General features: G+C 37.9%; 1 protein-coding gene across 2 annotated transcripts in view; it reads right to left on the reverse strand.

The window, feature by feature from the left end:
- kcnip4a (potassium voltage-gated channel interacting protein 4a) overlaps positions 1-18734 on the reverse strand; it is a 1126071-nt gene extending 1107337 nt beyond the window's left edge. Inside the window, exons 1-2 of one of the 2 annotated variants that reach the window (XM_072562498.1) lie at positions 18533-18734; positions 15782-15946 (exon numbers count right to left, since the gene is read on the reverse strand). In XM_072562498.1, coding sequence (XP_072418599.1) covers positions 15782-15929 — 148 coding nt within the window. In that variant the 5' untranslated portion in view covers positions 15930-15946; positions 18533-18734. Of the gene's footprint in view, positions 1-15781; positions 16032-18532 lie in introns of both variants that reach the window. The other variant, XM_072562419.1, reaches the window with a different exon arrangement.
- Positions 18735-19273: the final 539 nt, after the last annotated feature.

A 19273-nucleotide genomic window follows, 5' to 3' on the forward strand; every position in this document is an offset into this window, starting at 1 on the left:
GGCTCCCTCACACGACCCTTTCTTCCATGCATGACAGGTACGTACTTATCAAGGACACTCAATAGTTGCTCCTTGAACAAGCTCCCCATATCGATTGCGCCCTTCCCTTGAACCTACTTTTCTAAGCCACGCATCCCAAGTCATGCCTCACTGCATCATAATTTCCCTGCCCCCAGCTATAACTCTTGCCCTGCAGTGCACACTTATCCCTCTCCATCACTGGAGTAAAAGTCACCGAATTGTGGTCACTGTCCCCAAAGTGCTCACCTACCTCCAATTCTAACACCTGGCCTGGTGCGTTACCCAGAACCAAATCCAGTATGGCCTCACCTCTTGTTGGCCTGTCTAAATATTGTGTCAGGAAACCCTCCTGCACACATTGGACAAACACCGACCCATCTAACGTACTCGAGCTATAGCTTTCCCAGTCAATATCTGGAAAGTTAAAGACCCCATAACAACCACCCTATTACTTTCACTCTTCTCCTGAATCATCCTCGCAATCCTTTCTTCTACGTCTCTTGGACTATTAGGAGGCCTGTAGAAAACGCCTAACAGGGTGACCTCACCTTTCCTATTTCTAACCTCAGCCCAAACTACCCCAGATGGCGAGTCTTCATCCATCGTCCTTTCCACCGCTGTAATACTATCTTTGACAAGCAATGTCACACCTCCCCCTCCTCTCCTGCGCACCTTTATAGGAAAATAACCATCCCAGGTAAGCTTGCGCTACACCAGCTTCCGGGTCCGCTCCGCACTTTTTTTTTTAAAAAACAACCTTCCAAATTTAAACCGTTAAACAAACGTCACTGAGCCTTCAAGTAGCCACTGCCAAACAGCCCTTACCTGCTCCGCTGAGAGAGTGAGCAAGTGAAATATTAACTTTAGGTTAATATTGGAAAACAATATCATAGCCTTTGATCCACTTTCCAAATACAGTTCCCAAGATACTGACTCCTTTCCACTCCTTGCAGGCATGAACCAAATTGTTTACAATCTTGGTCCTATATTTATTCATACAATGAAGTTCTAACTTCATATCAGAGATCATCAAGTCGATACATTCGCATGCTAACATTACCCAACTTCAACCCACCTCAGTTTATTTGCTGCTGTTTCTTCCAATATGCTCCCAATCAACCTCCCACAGTCCAGTATAGACGAGGGATGAATTGGAGTGGGGTGGCTCAGAATACTGAGCCTGACCACATGCAATCAGTGCGGCATCTGAGCCAAGGTAGGCCATACTATGGGAGGAGCCTCCCTCAAATCTCAAATCATGCCAATCTCTCCTACCTGCATCCTTCCTTGGTGCCAAACCCCTTCTGGGCACCATACATGCTCTGTGACCTACAATGACCATCTGGGAGCCAACACTTAGTTTTTGAGGTTATCATTCTTTTGTCAAATCATTCCATGGACCTAGCACTCATTACCTTTCCTTCAGCCCCATAAAGCTCAGAATCTGTGCTCATCTAAAGCTGACCTTCAATGATCCCCAATTTATAACATTACAACAGGGGCTGGATCTTCAGTTTGAAGTCTGGAAATTCACTCCTTAAAATTGTGTCCATCTCACTTCCTTTAAGATGCTCCCAAAAACTTCTTTGCTCAACTCTTTTCCATCTGCCCTCGCGTCCCATATCTTATGGAGAGGGTGTGCCCAGTACCAACTGAAATTTAAACTGCCCACTTGCCATTTTATGTTGCAGTCATGTCACCACCCACTGTCAGCACCAGAGACAGAGCAAAGAGGACTAAGGAAGCCAAATAGCAAAGCATAATTCCAACAAAGCCTTCTTGCTAGAACCCTCACTGATTTTTCATTATATTTATTCTGTTGTCAATTATGACTTGGAATTGTGAACTGAGAGTTGTGAGCTAACGTAGCTTGTAGTAAAAGGAAAAGAACACACCAAACAAGCTTTGTTTATTTGAAGGGTCAGGCCTGGAGGCTAATTGCAGGCTTATTCTTGGTGAAAAGGGTTCCAAAAGACACAGCAATCCCAGGAAGAACACAGTGTTTAAACAGATAGCAGAAGTTGGCTATTAACACAAGTTGGAAATTGGTTCCGGTAGGTCTGCGGGACACACTATGTTGAAGCAGCTGGCAGCTGCTAAATTGCAATTGAGACCTTGAGCAGAGTTGATCAGCTTATCCGGGCAGAACCAGACTGCAGGGTTTTTTAAACTGTTTTCTGAGGTGAAGTGGGTTGCTCACAAGACAATATAGCGACACGAATGCTCCCTGCTCCCTCTCCAGCTTCCAGAAGCCCAACCTTTAGAAAGTTAAGTTAGAGGTATGGCTGCCTTTGCCTGAGTGAACGGTGAAGGTGACCTGAAGCAGCAATTCTAGAAAAGTAAACAAGTAATATGCTTATGCCTTTGAAAGAATGCATCACGAAAACCATTTCAATCATTTGGCAATATTCTATTTTATTTATTCCTTGACTGTGTTTGCTTGTCTATATTCTGTGAATGGGGGCTGAAAACAAATGTTTCTGATTTAAAACACTGACATTAATTAGATTACCTTGTTGTTTAATTTCTCCTCTGCTGAAGTTAACGTGTTTCTAATAAACAGCGAAGTGTTTTGTTTGAAATACAAAATGGGCTTCTGGAATTAATTATTCACGAAGTCTGAAACTGCTTATTCAAAATTATGGTGAGGAACCATTGCAGTAATTAGAGAGTCTTTGACAATTTACTTTTACTAAAATATAAAACAGAGGTAGAAAGGCTGATTTGGTTTGGCTGTTTGTATCATAACACTCCTCTTGTTGGCCATAAACTGGATACGTCCTCTGTATCTATCATGACATCAAGTTACATAGCTTTAAACTGTCATACTAATCCTGACAGTGCACACTCTTTCTTCACTGCCAATGTTCAATACCCTCCCTTGCCCTTCCACAACGCTGATCAACTTTCTCTAATTTGCTAACAATGCTGACTTCATCCAATGTCAGTTGGACAAGAACCAGGTATTTTGGAAAGTAAGAGGGCAGCTGTGTGTTGGAGTAGGGAGGCAGGGAGTGGGAAGATGGAGAGTTGGGAAGGTAGTCAGGGAACGTGATTTTGTATGGGAGGGGACACAGATGATGGTGGGTGACAAATTTTCTACTTGCTGTTGTGTTTTGACACTCCAACTGATTTACTGAACACTTGCATTGCTCAGCAGGCTTTATACCTGCTGTGAAAAGTTCCAAGAAAACTTGTATAAAACCAGCCTTAGTATGGGTTAGCAGCCCAAACCTACATGATTTCAGCCATCTGATTCTTCTGCTCTGATCATAGAGAATGCAGAAATGCAGGCTCAGCAACAGTAGAAAACTAAACTGTAAACTTTCCATGCAAATCCCTATCATGCTCCTATGTTAGGACAGCAGCAGGATTCAAAATGCATCAAAGAGTCAACTTGAATCCTTAGCAACACCCCATACCAGAACACTCAGGCAAATATATCCTGATGTAGCTACATGTCTGTTTTAGCTTTCTGATGCTCCTGCAAATCTCCTTCAGACATTTTATTACCTTAAAGGCACTCTACAAATTAGTTGCTATTGTTGTCATTCCTAATCACATGCTACAACAAAGAAGGGAAGATTTGCAGAATTTCAAACAAAGGCAAATGCTGATCATTTGAATTACACTGGACAAAATATTCAGTGACATGATAACTACAGAAGAAAACAAGCACAGTGAGCATAAGTAGTTTGATATTTTAGCAGTGTTCAGCAAAATGGGTATAAAACAACAACTAAGATGTAGCTGAGGAATTTTCCTACCGCCCCACCCCACCCCCCGCAAGAGCTGTGGTCCACATTTTAGTGGTTCCTTTGCAAATACAGATGCTTTCTACAGCATGTTCACAAAGAAAAAATCTCCAACTTCCAACTTATTCAGTATTCGAATATAGATGTACCTTATAAAATATATTTGGCATGACATTTACCAACAGCTGCAAACCTTTTGCAGTTAAAATCTAAAAGGATGAAATAGTAATTTAATATGTTTTAATATTTATTAAATGATACAAAATTACTCACTGGAATGTGTGCTATAAAATAATTTTAAGGTTAAAGATTAAATATTCTCTTGATATTCTTGAAGCTTTCAAAAGGAAATCAGAATAAAATTTGTTTCTACTTTTTCAAACAAGTCATCACTTTTTTTCTGTTATAGTGCAGAGTGAATGATTCAACATGCAGATTATTTTATCAATCACATCTGAAAAATCATTCTACTTGCATTCTAAGACCTATCTGCATTTCTTAGCCAATTTCTTGTATGCAATCTGCTAAAACAGTCATTCACAAATAATTCAGAGAAAAAAACATTAATAATTGACAACTTAATTATAGTAGGTGCATTTTCACGATCTCGTTCTCACTCATCCACTCTAATCATGAATAAAGGGGCACAAAACAACAGAAAACAGCATAAATGCCTTTTGGATCATTTTTTTTAAATGAAGTTTTCCTGACACTTCCCTGTGAGTTTGGCAGAAAGGGGACTACATCCATGGAATGCAATCTGAATTATCCGTAATCCATTCAATCTTGTTCAAAGAGCATTATTGTTTCATTCAAGAGTTGTATTTGATGACAAGAACGTGACAGAAGTAAACAGTAAAAGATGAATGAACAGCCACTTGCATTCTACACCAGATTTGACCCTATCTCCAATTTGAGTATAACATGTCAACATGTCAATATCATTCTGAATTCTACTTAAAATCAGAAGGAACCTGCATACAATTCAAATTACAACTTAACATATTTACTTAAGTAGAAAATTCAGAAAAAGCTGAGTTTGAAAATGTCTCCAGAAATTGATAGCTCAGAGGAAACCTCTGTATATTAGATTTAAAATTACACTTTAAGGAGCCAACTGCTATAATATTTGGTCCAAAATAAATCAGATTGTAAAGTAGATTCAAATTAGAGCAAACAGTAGTGTCTTGTTACTAACAACAGATCAATGAGATTTAGTCTACCAGAGCAAATAAACTTCCAACTTTTCATAAGAATACCAAATAACAACAGCACAAAGTTGATTCCAAAGTCTGAGTAACTCTATAAAAGGACTCCATGTGATAATATTAGCTTTTTTTATTTGTTAAATATTTTTGGGTATAATGTATTAAAAGGGGAGGTTTGGGGTGAGGGGAGGGTGCAAAACTGATTATGAAAAGCATTCCAGTGCTACAGAAAAGGGATGTCTTAGAGGGTCCAGGCGGAGAGTTTATTTGGCTAGAACAATGGAACAAAAAGTAGCTATAATCACATTGTTAAGTCTAGTTTGCAGACCGCCAATGAAAAGGAAGAACAAAACTGCAGGCAAGTTACAGAAAGATGCCAACCCTATAAAGTAGTTATAATGGAAGATTTAAGTTACCTAAACACAAAATGGAATACTTGTAGTGTATCAGCACTGAGGGCCAAATGTTCCCGAATTGCATGCAAAGGTTCCTACTGCAGCACGTTTCCAGTACAAGAAAGGATGCACTGTTGGACTTGATTCTTGGAAATGCTGTGGACCAAGTGGATCAAGTGCCAGGTGGGGAATATTTTGGAGACAGTGGGATCATTATATCATAAGGATCAGGATGATGGTGGAGAGTGATATGCAACAGTTCAAAGCATGAAACATCAATTGGCAGAGAGCAGACTTCAATGGTACAGGAACCAAGCTGTGTAGGATTTACTGGGACAAGGAAAAATGGTAAATGAACAATTGGCCACCTTAGAAGAGGATGATAATTTGGGCACAAATTCAGGGATATTCCATCAAACAAATCCAGAACTCATGGGATGACAAAGGAGGCAGAAATAAGAAAAAATGCTAATGACAAATTTCAGGTAGAAAATGAAATTGAGAATCAACATAGATATAGAAGTTAGAGAGTGGTGAAAATACAAATTCAAAAAACAAAAGGAATTGAGAGAAGATTGGTAGCAAACAAAAGGTGCCCCAAAGTCTTCTATGGCCATTTAATTAGAACCAGATATGACTCGAAATAGTGGAGAGTATGTTCCTGTTACCTATTGATTCCATTTTTGCTTGGGCTCTTCAATGCCACATTCTGTCAAATGTAGCCTTAATATCAAAGGCTGTCATTCTCACCTTGCCTCTGGAATTCAGCTTTCGTCCAATGTTTGACCTGAGGTCAGGAACTAAGTGATCCTGGTGGAACCCAAACTGAGTATCACTGAGTAGGTTATTGCTGAGCAGGTGCTGCTTTAAAACACTGTTGATGATACCTTCCATCATTTTATTGATGATCGAGATTAGACTGATGGGGTAATAATTAACTGGTTGGATTTGCGTGCAGGACATGCCTGGGCAATTTCCTACATTGTTGGTAGATACCAATATCATAACTGTATTGGAGTAGTTCAGTTAGGGATGCAGCAAGTTCTGGAGCACAAGTCTTCAGTACGGTCGCTGGAATATTGTCAGAGCCCATATCTTTTGCACCATCCAGTGCTTCCAACCATTGCTTGTAGAGTGAACCAAACTGACCAAAGATTTATATCTGTGATGTTGGGAACCACCAGTGGAGGCCATAATGGATAATCCACTCAGCACTTCCGGCTCAAGATTGCTGCAAATGTTTCAGGCTTATCTTCTGCACTTGTTGATTTTTTCCATTGTTCAAAATGGGGATATTTGTGGGGCTTTCTCCTCCAGCGAGTTCTTTTAATTATCCACCACTGGTTGCAGCAGGACTGCAGAGCTTAGATCTGATCCATTGGCTGTGGGAATGCTTAGAGTCTATCACTTGCTGCTAAGCTATTTGGCATGTAAGTTGTATTGTTTGGTGGCTTCACCAGGTTGACACCTCATCTTTAGCTATGTCCGATGCTGCTCCTGGCATGCCCTCCTCCTCAGTGAACCAGTGTGGATTCCCCAGCTTGATGGCAATAGTTGAGTGGGGAATATGCTGGGCCATGAAGTTACAGATTGTGCTACAGTACAATTCTGCTGTTGGTGGCCCACTGTGCCTCATGGATGCCCAGTTTTCAGTTTCTAGATTTGTTCAAAGTCTGTCCCATTTAGCACAGTGATAGTGCCACACAACACAATGTAGATTTTTGACAATATGAAGGTGGGACTTCGTCTCCACAAGGACTGTGCAGTGGTCATTCTGACAAATACTGTCAGACAGATACATCAATATCAAGTATGTTTATTCCCCTTGTTGGTTCCCCTTACCACCTGCTGTTGACCCAGTCTAATATGTGTTGCTGGAAAAGCGCAGCAGGTCAGGCGGCATCCAAGGAGCAGATGAATGAAGGAGGGCTCATGCCCGAAACATCAATTCTCCTGCTCCTTGGATGCTGCCTGACCTGCTGCGCTTTTCCAGCAACACATTTTCAGCTCTGATCTCCAGCATCTGCAGTCCTCACTTTCTCCCAGTCTAACACACGTATGCTTTGAGGACACAACCAGCTTGATCGATATTGCTGCCACTGTTGAGCCAACCTTTGTGGTAAACACTGAAATCCCCCATCCAGAATACACTTTGGAGGCATACTGAGTCATTAGCACATGGACAATAGTGGTTTCCTTGCTCACAATTAACCATGACACTTCATGGGGTCCGCAACCAATGTTGACAGCAATTCCCTCCTGACTGTATACCACTGTGCTGCCACCTCTGTTGGACCTATCCTGTTGGCAGGGTAGGACCATGTATCCAGGAATAGTTGCGGTGGTGTCTGGAACATTGCCTGAAAGGTACGATTTCATGAGTGTGCGGACTATGTTACTTGACCCTTGTGAAAAACAATTCTTCCAATTTTAGCACTAGCCCCCAGATGTTAGCGAGGAGGATACTGCAGGGTGGACAGAGGTGTTTCTGCCACGGCTTTTTCCAGTGCCAAGGTCAATGTGAGGTGGTCCTTCCGGTTTTATTTCCTTGTGCATATTTTGTTGCGATTGATACAGAGTTATTTTACATCAGTGCTTACTGTGGAGAAGTACATGGAAGATACAGAATGTGGGGAAATAAATAGCAACATCTTAAAAAAAATACACGTATCACAGAGGTGGTGGTTCTAGACATCTTATAATGTATAAAAGTGGATAAATTCCCAGGACCTGATCAGGTATACCCTAGTACTCTGTGGGAAGCTAGGGAAGTGATTACTGGGCCCCTTGCTGAGATATTTGTGTAATCGATAGCTACAGTCAAGGTTCCAGAAGACTGGAGGCTAGCTAATGTGGTGCCACTATTTAAAGAACAGTGGCAAGGATAAGCCAGGGAACTATAAGACGATGAGCCTGACATCACTGATAGCTAAATTGTTGGAGGGGATCACGAGGGATAGGATTTACATGGATTTGGAAAGGCAAGGACTGATTAGGGATAGTCAACATGGCTTTATGTATGGGAAATTATGTCTCACTAACCTGATTAAATTTTTTAAAGAACTAATGAAGAGGATTGATGTGGGCAGAGCGGGGTAAACGTGATCTATATGGACTTCAGTGAGGCGTTTGACAAGATCACATGGAATACAACTAGCCACTTGGATACAGAACTAGCTCAAAGATAGAAGACAGAAGGTGGTAGTGGAGGGTTTAAGACTGGGGGCCTGTGACCAGTGGTGTGCCGCAAGGATCGGTGCTGGGTCCACTGCTTTTTGTCATTTATATAAATGATTTACAGGCGAACATAGAAAGTACTGTTAGTATGTTTGTAGATAACACCAAAATTGGACCTGTAGTGGACAGCAAAGGCAGCTACCTCAATGTAACGGGATCTTGTAAAGGCAAATCAGGGTAGGGCTTATACTCGAAAGGGTTCAGAAAAGATTTACAAGGATGTTGTTAGGACGAGGCTGAACAGACTGGGGCTAATTTTCCCTGGAGCATTAGAGGCTAAGGGGTGGCCTTACACAGGTTCATAAAATCATCAGGATAGAGTTAATAGCCAAAGTCTTTTTCCAGGGTAGGGGAGTCCAAAACTAGAGGACATAGGGGATAAGATTTAAAATGCAACTAGAGGGTGGTGCATATATGGACTGAGTTGCCAGAGGAAGTGATGGAGGCTGGTATAATTACAACATCCAAAAGACATCTAGATGGGTATATGCACAGAAAGGGTTGAGAGGGATATGGGTCAAATAGGACTAGATTAATTTAGGATATCTGGTCATCATGGATGGTTTGGACTGAAGGATTTGTTTTGATGCTGTACAGCTCTATAACAGAGTAGCTTGCTAGGCCATTTCATAGAGTAGTTCAGCATCAACCCATTGCTGTGGTCTGAAGTCACATGTCAGCCAAACCAGGTGTGGACAGATGATTTCCTTCCCTGAATGACATTTAGTCAAATGGGTTTTTCCAACAAGCATCAATGGATTCATGGTCACAGAGTTTTAATTCCAGATTTTATTTTTACTTCATTCAAATTCCACCATCTGCCATGGCGGGTTTAAAACCTGGTCCCCAACATTTCTGGATTAATAACCTAGGAATAATACTACAAGACCATCATCACCCCATATAGATAGTAGATAGGAAGAAATTGTTCCTGTTCTTAAAAGAAATATAAGGGCATAGATTTAAAGTAACCTGCAAAAGCAGAAAGTGAAATGTGAAAAAATCTTTTCACTTAGCAAGCAGTTAGAGTAAGGAACGCATTGCCCCCCAAAAAAACAAAGTGAATGCAGGTTCACTTGGGGCATTCAAGAGGACATTGGATGAGTAGCAAATGATTACCTGGATCAGAAAAAAAAGTGCAAGGGTGTGGGGATAAAGCAGGTGAGTGGCACAAGGGATGATACTTATTTAACTAGGCAGTGCAGGTATGATGAGCTGAATGGCCTCATTCTGCACCATAAAACTTCTCAGGTTCTGTGAAACCATCACCATTTATGGTGAAGGAATTCCATTCCAGCAACATACAGTTCTGGCCAATAAAACTGCCTAATAATGTTAGGTATTCAAAGCTGTCATGATGCATTTATTTCATTTTCCAATCTCATTCTTAATTTCAAAACATTTTTTCAGTCCGGCTAAATTGATTCTTTCCATTATTGATATTGTCTGGCCCCTTGGCTGATGACACTGCTGTAGAATCCAAGAATTTCAGCTCAAATAGAATGAAGCCCAAGCTGCTTCCAGAAGACTAAAAAAAATACAATATTCAAACAAATATTCCGTTTTACTGATGCAACAGATAAAAAGAAAGCTTACATTAACATTTTAAAACACTGTAGAATACACTGCATGTATTCAAACAAATCTCTCGAAGTAACTTTTGGCTGATTTAAAAAATATGAAGTGGTGCTTTGCAGTGTCATTTCTCACCATCCCAAAGTTAAGAGAAACTGCAGCAAGCTACATCTATGCAACTTCTGTTTGAATCTGTATCATTGAATGTTTGCTCTCTCTGACAACAGATCAGACACCGAGAAGTAATACATTATAAAAAGGTTCAGAAAATGTCATGCATACTACTGGAATTTCACTCATCACAGCAAGAAAATGATTTTTTCTCAAATAGATTTATTCAATTTTCATGCAAATTTCTTTCCCAATTGCCTGAGAGAGAACTTGACTTATGACAGGTTCACAATGTGACCACAGCAAAATATAATTCCTCGCCGGTGAGAAAAGTCACTTGCAGCAAGAAAAAAATTAGGAAAATTGATATTGTCACCTGTTATTTCTGCAATGTATCATAAAATTGATCTTCCAGCAGATAGCAACACTAATAGAGTTTATTTTCTACCTTTTTGGGGGTTTGAAATGTGTTCTTATTCGGGATTTTAATTCCTAACCATATTAGGAATAATAGGAATGTTGATAGCAAGTAATCCATATACCATATATGCAAATCCAAGAGTTTCATAAAAGACAAACCAAAAAAATTAACAAAACCATGGTGACACAATGATCTGACATCAAAGTACATGGAAACACAGATACTTAATGACATGTAGTTAGTGTGGTTTCATTTTAATTTTGGTATGTTTTTAGGACCAAAAACTTTGGTGAACATTGCAGAATTCATTATAATTTTGTTTAGGACTGTACATTATCAACCATTTTAGCAAGACCTCATTTGGTGCTATAACAAGATTTGGAGCAGGGACCTCTCCACCCATTAAGCCACCAACTGCCTGATAGCAACTACTACTGCCCATTCCATACAGCCACTGAAGAAAGAGTTGCTCCTCTTAGCCAGATGGTGTGGAGCTTGGCAGGGTCCTCATATCTCCCTTTGGCCCCAGAGGGCACTGACAGGACTGAGCGCAGCCACCCCTCTTCCTCAGGTTGCAAAGTACCAGCTGGTCTGAGCCCAAGTCCTAACTTAAGTGGCACCAAACCCCCACGCTCCTCAAAATAGAGGGGCACCAGCAGCCACAAAGAGCAATCTCATTGAATAGAGGCATGAGTGGATCTGAGAAATAACAGCAGCCAGCAAGAGGGGACTCCACAGATTCCAGAATGACACCGGGCAATGGCCATAACATGGCTAAGAAATAGGCAATGGCCCCAGACAGGTGCGCTGCAGCCCAGTCATGACCTACAGCACAGGCTTCGAACTGTCAGAGGCTCCACTATAAGGGATAGTGTAAGTAAAATGCTATATTTATGCAGATATTTTAAAATTGTATTTTATTTTGAAAGGTACACAATAACGTGTTAATTTTTCTGCCAAGTAATGCCCTAACTACCAAACCCAACTATTGTTCTAACATAGATTCCCATGGAAATTGAGGCTTCACTTAAAGTCTCTTCACTTGGCATTGAGATTTTCAGGTACTCAACTCTAACTTTAAGGATACCTTCTAGTGTCCAGAGGCCTCGAGAGCAGAGATCACTGATCCACAGTCAGAAATACAATGGGATGAACTTTAGTTAAAAGGAATATAGTACCAGCAGCAGTAGGAAACCAACGCACTCAAATACAAACAGAATTGTCAATGTATCCCTAAACAGTTTGTTGATTCAGAAAGATATGTAATTATCCCAGTTAGAGACAGTAAGTGAAGATATTTTGCATTATCAGATATGCAGACATTTGGATGCAATATTAGGCCATGACCTCATTTGCTCTCTCAATTGCATGTAAACGCATTGTTTCTTTTAAGTACAGGAGATCTTTACTAATGTCTGGCCAACATAGATTCTTTAACCAATATCACTGTATAAATTATTATCTGTGTGTTCTTACATTATGCCAGTAACTGAACTTGAAAACAGAAATGCTAGTTTAAGTAATGAGAAGAACATGGGCCAAAGAGAGTGTGGCATTACTTTGGATGTTCTACATGCTTCTATCTGCAACAACATTCTTTACAAGTGTGGAACTGCTGCTCTATAAAACTAGTATCTATGCAAAAAGCCTACTTCCACATGTAATCCAAGTACACATACAATATACGTGTCCAAATGTGCTTTCAAATGTTTACCTTCCCATCAGCTCCTAAAAGCTATTTCTGCCAAATACCAAGGAAAACATTATGCTGCCTGCGCACATTTAATATTGTTCACATTCTTGCAAAGAACTGCCACCTATCATACGACAAATGTAGAGAGAACCCTGATACTAACAGAAGTAAGAGGCCTTGTAATTTCTAGGGAAGCATCTGCCTCAGTTATATATGGAGAAATCAGAGACCATTGATGGTTACCATCCGCTGCTCATCTTGACATGCAATTGAGACAGCAAGACAGTAGCACCTACATTAATGCAACTAATTCTGACTTCTGCAAACCTCAATGCTTTTCCTACTTTCACAAAGTAAATTAAAATACTTACGTGTACATGGCATGATTTATATATATATACTTCAAATGTCCTTTATTACTAGCTTTGGTTTTTAACTTCTATAGCAGAGACACTTTTTTGGTCTACTTTGTGTTTTGACCAATCCTGTAGTCCTTTGATGAAGACAGCTATATAGACATGTGTCATGACAAAGGAAGGATAGAGTGAAACTGGACTAGAGCAAAAAGATTTAAGATTAGTTCCAGGCCAGAAATGTCAGCATAAACTCCTGAAAGGTTACTTAAGTCTCAGCATGTTTCATCTCCAAACTTTATAATAGCTCCACGAAGCAGCCAGTCTATAAATTAGCCAGAAGTGATTTAAACCTACAAAAGGCATTGGAAAAAGGGATTCTAGTGTCAGTACTGTTTGATTGGTCTTTTTGATTACAATACAAGGTGTGATCTTTGTGTACTGTACCAGATGTATGCATTGTGTCCCCCATATAAAAGTTGGCGCTTTTTTCTTTCAATTTTCAAAGTAGCATTTTGGCCTTATTGAGATTACATTTTTACTGCATGTTTAAAATCTTCAGTGCATTAGAAGTAAATATTTTGTTTATTCTATTTTATTTTCATTTATTGTGCTCAGAAACAGTTGTTTTATTATTAGAGCAAAATCTGCAGCATTACCTGCTTCTTTTTCAGTGAGACATCATTTTGTTCAAACAAAATATTCAAAGTACGATCTATCAAGCCAGCTTTCAGTTTGGAATATCACCACCTTGGGTGATAACAGCTATTGTATTCTTCTTAATACAAAAAATGTTGGAGGTCACAGCTGGCCAGGCAGCATCCATGGCGAGAGAGTGTAAGCTAACATTTCAAGTCTAGATGACACTCATCTAGACTCAAAACATTAGCTTGCTTTCTCTGTACGGATGCTGCCTGACCAGCTGTGATCACCACTACTTGTTTTCAGTAGAGATTCCAGCAACTGTAGTAATTTGCTCCTATTTTGTATTATTCCTCATATGTTCAACTGATTACATCATATTCTCATTTACTAGTTCCTTACCTTGCTTCCATTGAAGTAGCAACCCCTCAATGTCTGAGCATCCCATCACATCTTTTAGACATGCCATTATTCAATTTTCAACAGTGGGTATTAGAACTTGAGGGTGCTGAACAAAGACAGAGGAAAAGTCAGCTCTTGGGTCAGGAACCTAAAAACTCAGGACACAGTGGGCCCTTCTAAGGAAGGAGGATGCAGATCATTATCTACAAATGTGAAGAATTGGGCAAGACTGTCTTTGGGTTGCGAAGCATTGGTTGAGGGCTCAAAAGAGTCAAAAATTATTCCCTGCAGAATAATCAGGAAACCTTTTAATCTATGAGGAGCAGCCTGAAGCAAGTGACAGCTCCAGGTGGTTGAATTTACCCATTGAAGAGTCCAGAATGGTTTTAATGAGATACATCTATGCAAATTTTAAAATCTTATCATCAAGCTTAATATTGATGAGTATAAAATGGTCGACAAAAGCTCTGGGTACTTAAACAAAATTATAACTGAGTCTGCAAAACAGACACAGGAGCCTCATTTAATTAATGGCATCAGAACACATCCTCAGTATTAAAACAATGTAGAATTGCATATAAACTCAAAGAATTTCATCAGGTTTACTCCTGCTGTACTGTCATGACTTAGTGGATCTTTTCTGGATACTTTATTTAAAATTATAAGGAAGGAATTCTGGCCAGTAGAGCAATCAGCCTGTGTATGATGTGAATTTTGAATTTATAGAATGGTTAATTTTGTAAGGGACAACTTCTATTTATTACGGAAGGGAGTAATAACAAAACAATATATACTGTACTATTTAAATTAAGTAATTGAGATTGCAGTTTAGGTGGTGTTTCATTATTGAGGTGTATTGCACTCATTTAACTGTAAATAAAGTCAAAAGTAGTTTCGCCAGAAAATGTCTGCCTCAATATACCATCTGAATTGGAAATTAAATGACTGCTGCACAAACTTTCCCAAATTCCAGGACAAACCAGTTGACAAGACCTTTAGTACAAGCCTAAATAGGTAACTCATTATACTTTAGCACGAGTTAACAAATTTGGAGAGGTGTACAAAAAATGCAACATGGGTACAATGTTTAAGAACTTCAGTTTTTGAAGCAAGTATAAAACTAATGACTGATCACTTCTTTCCTTACCTTTGTTATAAAACCAGCTTGATTTATTTCCAGATCAGACAGCATTCTAAAAATAGATCTGTATCCCTAATTTTATATTTGCATCACAACTTAAGATCTAACTCTAATTTCTCAGGAATGTGGTTGCATTGTACATTTTCAAGACTTCACACATTAGGTAAAGAAATTGTACAGCCTAACATAATTTCCAAAAAATGCAAAGAAATAATGCAAAAATAATACATTATTCAATCCTATTTCAACTGTTTAAGTTACTCATCTATTTTTCATGCAACTTGGTCTGTAATATTGGCAGGTTCATAGAGCAAGTACATGTCCCATTAAGTACATTTTATTTTTTTTAAATAAATGAACTCAATCCTCCTGCATTCAAGAATCCAATGCTTTTTCTCTGCCATAAGCTAGTCTAAACATGCACAATTTAAATCACAGCTGTACAACATCTTGGAGGCCCATAAAATACAATGTCAAAACAACAAAACATGAGCTTTCTTAAGCTTATTTTACTATTTAAATATTTCAGCAAATTAAATTTTCATCTGTACAAACATTCAACATTATCTCTCATAAATCATGTCGTCATCTGAAACATTGTGAAATTGTTATAAACATGCAAGTTCGGAAATTCATGCTCAATCATATTTGAACTTCTTTGTATCTAATTCTTTAAGCATCTATGGTGTAAAAATTGTAGGCAAAGCAATTTGACACAATGCATTTAAAGTTGATCGTATTAAACACCATTTAAAACACATTTTTTAGTTTAAACGAGTCAAATATGGAGAATTCCCATATATACATAATAAAAATATGAACAATACCTTTGCTAATTGGAGTTGTCCAGGCAAGGATTCGTTTGACAAGACAGCAGTTCAGCAGTACTGCTTTGGAGAGGCCATGCTTCTTCCGAAACTCATGCACATCCTCTCTCCATTTCTGGGACCTTTTCGTGGAAGTGGTCATTGACATCTTGCTCTGACTGTTACCTTTAGCACAGGGACATTTGCTTCAGATGGACTGGATCAAACCACAACAGTAAGACTGCCCAGACAGCTTAACTCACTATGAACACTGGAACAATGAGAAATTATTTTCTCAATACTGTTGTCCATTATCTTATTGGCATCACTGCATACAAGGCATGAAGAATTTTCAGGTATTAACAATCTCAAACTATGTGCTGCTGCAATGTCCAATAAATTATAGTGAATCAAAAAATGATTGACCAATGTAATTTAAAAAGATTCTGTTATTATATACTTGCATAATATTTCACAAGTGCTCAATTTGTCCAAAAGATAAAATTCCTGACCAATAGTTTAGCAGAAACATTCACAGTTACGATCTGCTAAATTAGCTAAGAAAGGTTTGAGAAACCCATGTACTTCGTAAGATCAGGAATAAACTATTTTCAGCATTTCTCTGTAAAAATCACCTGAAAGAGTTTTCATTGATGGTATCACGATTAATAGACGAATGAAGACTAGTTGACATGCTTTGCCAAAAGAGATTTTGTTTTCCCGATTGTATTATTTAATTCTTCCAATTTATAAAGTTTCACTACTACAGCATTCACAATCTCAGAGCTGTAATCACCAATATTAAAGGATTAGTTTCACTTTCCACATTTGCAAAACCAACCACCTGATAGATAAAGTTATAAAGGGCTTGGAAGGATTAAGAAGAAAATATTAGGTACACATGAATGAGATGGAAGAAAATTTAGCATTAACATCTCCTGAATTAGAAAGATGGATAAAAAAATCAGACAATTACAATAGACATTTATAATGGAACATTGTAGATAGAAGGTTAGATTTACAGGAAAGTTAATTCTGTTTTCATTTTGTTAAAATAAAATTGAGATTTTGTCAAAAGATAATAAGTTAATTTCCCCTTTTTAATTCCATTAATTATGCTTGGAAGAAAACATTTGTTAGCTGCTTTAGAGGAATTCATGCAATAATAAATGCAAAATGTTTATATCTTATTGGATATTTGCTGGTGGAATTAAGACAATTGCATCCACCAGATCAGAAAAAGAAAACAAAAGGTAGTTATAATTTAACAGTGAAGTCTGTTGAGATTCTGTGCTGGCAGTGAAGCTGTATAATTTCTACCATAAACAGCATTGTTCAATTTAGAGTCAGGGAGTCATTTATGGTGCAGGAGGCAGCTATTTGGCAAATCTGATCATTTTGTCTGATTATCAAGAAGTTAAATGGGTACTTTAGAATATTATATAGAAATAGAACAACTTCTTGATTGCAAAGAATATTGTTAGGTTACAGAAGACTGTTGAAACTTAAAAGGAAAATTAGCGTTGTGAAGATACTGTATATTTAAATTCAAAAGCTTGCACATTTATCAGAATAATACGTTGTAACTGTGTTCCAATACTCAATGATATCACATACACAAACATCCATTTTATTTTGAGTAATTCCATGCAAAGGTTATCTTTTTATATTTTTCATAGGTTACAAATTGAAAATATACGGTCTGTGCTGAACAAAAACTTAGTGATGTTGATAGCAATCCAGAAAAAGGTGAGCACTGGTAGTGATATAAATTCAAGTCATTATTCGAAAGGAATTGAAAATAGTCTTCTATATAAAACTCTTGTGAATGAAAAAAGCTAATGGATCTGAAAGAATCATGGTTGTTTTATTTACCCAATTCAAAATATACCAAAATTTCTTGAAATAATTCAGTTATTTTCTGTTTAGATGGAAGATTGCATATGAAGTTGTTCTCATAAAATCATGCCAAATGAAGGTTGACTTGCCATAAGATAACAACATGCAACATCATTTCAATCAAGTTACACAGTCCTGTTACATAATCAGGACAATTAGTATTTGTATTTAACTGCAGCTTCTCTGAAATGTGAAGGCAGATATGAATGATCTCACAATCAATCACTCATTTTAAATATAAACCTTACATGGTTAAAACACTAAGTAGAAATTTCATGAAAATATATAATAAAAGGAGAAAATGTATTGATCGCAATTGAGTAATTAGGTTAAATCTGATTAAATTTGGCACCTGGTTATCATCGTAATAATAATTATTGAAATCAAGGATATCTGAATATTTACCAAAAGACAAAACAAAACATATCCCAATATTGAATGGGAGATTAACAGTTGGTGTTTTGTAATTTTTAAACTACTACGTTCTTTCTATTTTGAATGTGACTCTGCAATTATTCATGTTATTTGTTTTCACAGCAGGAAAGAAAAAAAGTAATACAGTGTGGTATTTATCAATTTTTTTTAAAACACAAGAACAACAATGATGTTTTCATACCCATTTTGGTGGAACAAAATCAATACTGCATTCAAAAGGATTCAAAAACTATAATTATTTTCTATTACAAAATCCATAATTCAGTGGTCTGCCAGCAATTAGCCATATATGGAAACACAAACAGAACACAACTTCAATAATAATAATACCAAAGGATTCATATCACACTTTATAATCAGGCCCAAATTTAAAACAATTTTTTTTAGTACAATTGCAATAACTTTAACTGCTGATCCCAAAATAAACATTTCCCTTACCTTAATCTTATGTCAGCAAAGATAGACTATAAATTAATCTTCCTGCGGCTGCAGCAATTATCCTGCTTACTCGAGCTTTCTTGGCTTTATAGAAAGGGGCTCACCCCTGTGGCTGTTTTTGAAAAACCAGGCTACCAAGACAAGAGTAGGAATTACAGACTGTTTGAGCTTTACAATGATTCCACTAAATAGATGAGGAATCAGAAGCCAGTTACAGATCGTTGCACGAAATTGGGATCATTCCAATACTGTACCTTCCAGTTTACTCATGCAACCCAATGAATATTTCTGTCAACCCATTTATCACAAATGACTGCTACTTCACAGCAACTGACAACCCTTTAGCAACAGCCAATTACAAATAGGGGACAACTGCTGAGCTCCAGATGGGCGTGGGGGAAAGCAGGAAGATGGCAAGACTGCTCAATATCTCAAAATCATTCAAACTTGACAGAAATAAAAATATCTTCCAAAATCATTACTGCAGCTGATCATACAACGCAGGATACTTGCCTTATACACGAACAGCTAGATGGGAGAAACTATTAAACTCAAATTCATACTATCAATTTAGGTTTTTTTAGAAATATAGCAATGTTAACTGAAGAACAAAATAGATGAGATACGTCAATCCCTAAGTAACCAATGCTTAATTATGCTATTTCATGAGAAAACACTGCACAACTTTAAATAATAAAGGTTTGATTTGAATTCAATTTCGAAACTATTTGCATTAACGGA

The sequence above is a fragment of the Chiloscyllium punctatum genome, chromosome 1, assembly GCF_047496795.1.
Source record: "Chiloscyllium punctatum isolate Juve2018m chromosome 1, sChiPun1.3, whole genome shotgun sequence".
Lineage (NCBI taxonomy): Eukaryota > Metazoa > Chordata > Chondrichthyes > Orectolobiformes > Hemiscylliidae > Chiloscyllium > Chiloscyllium punctatum.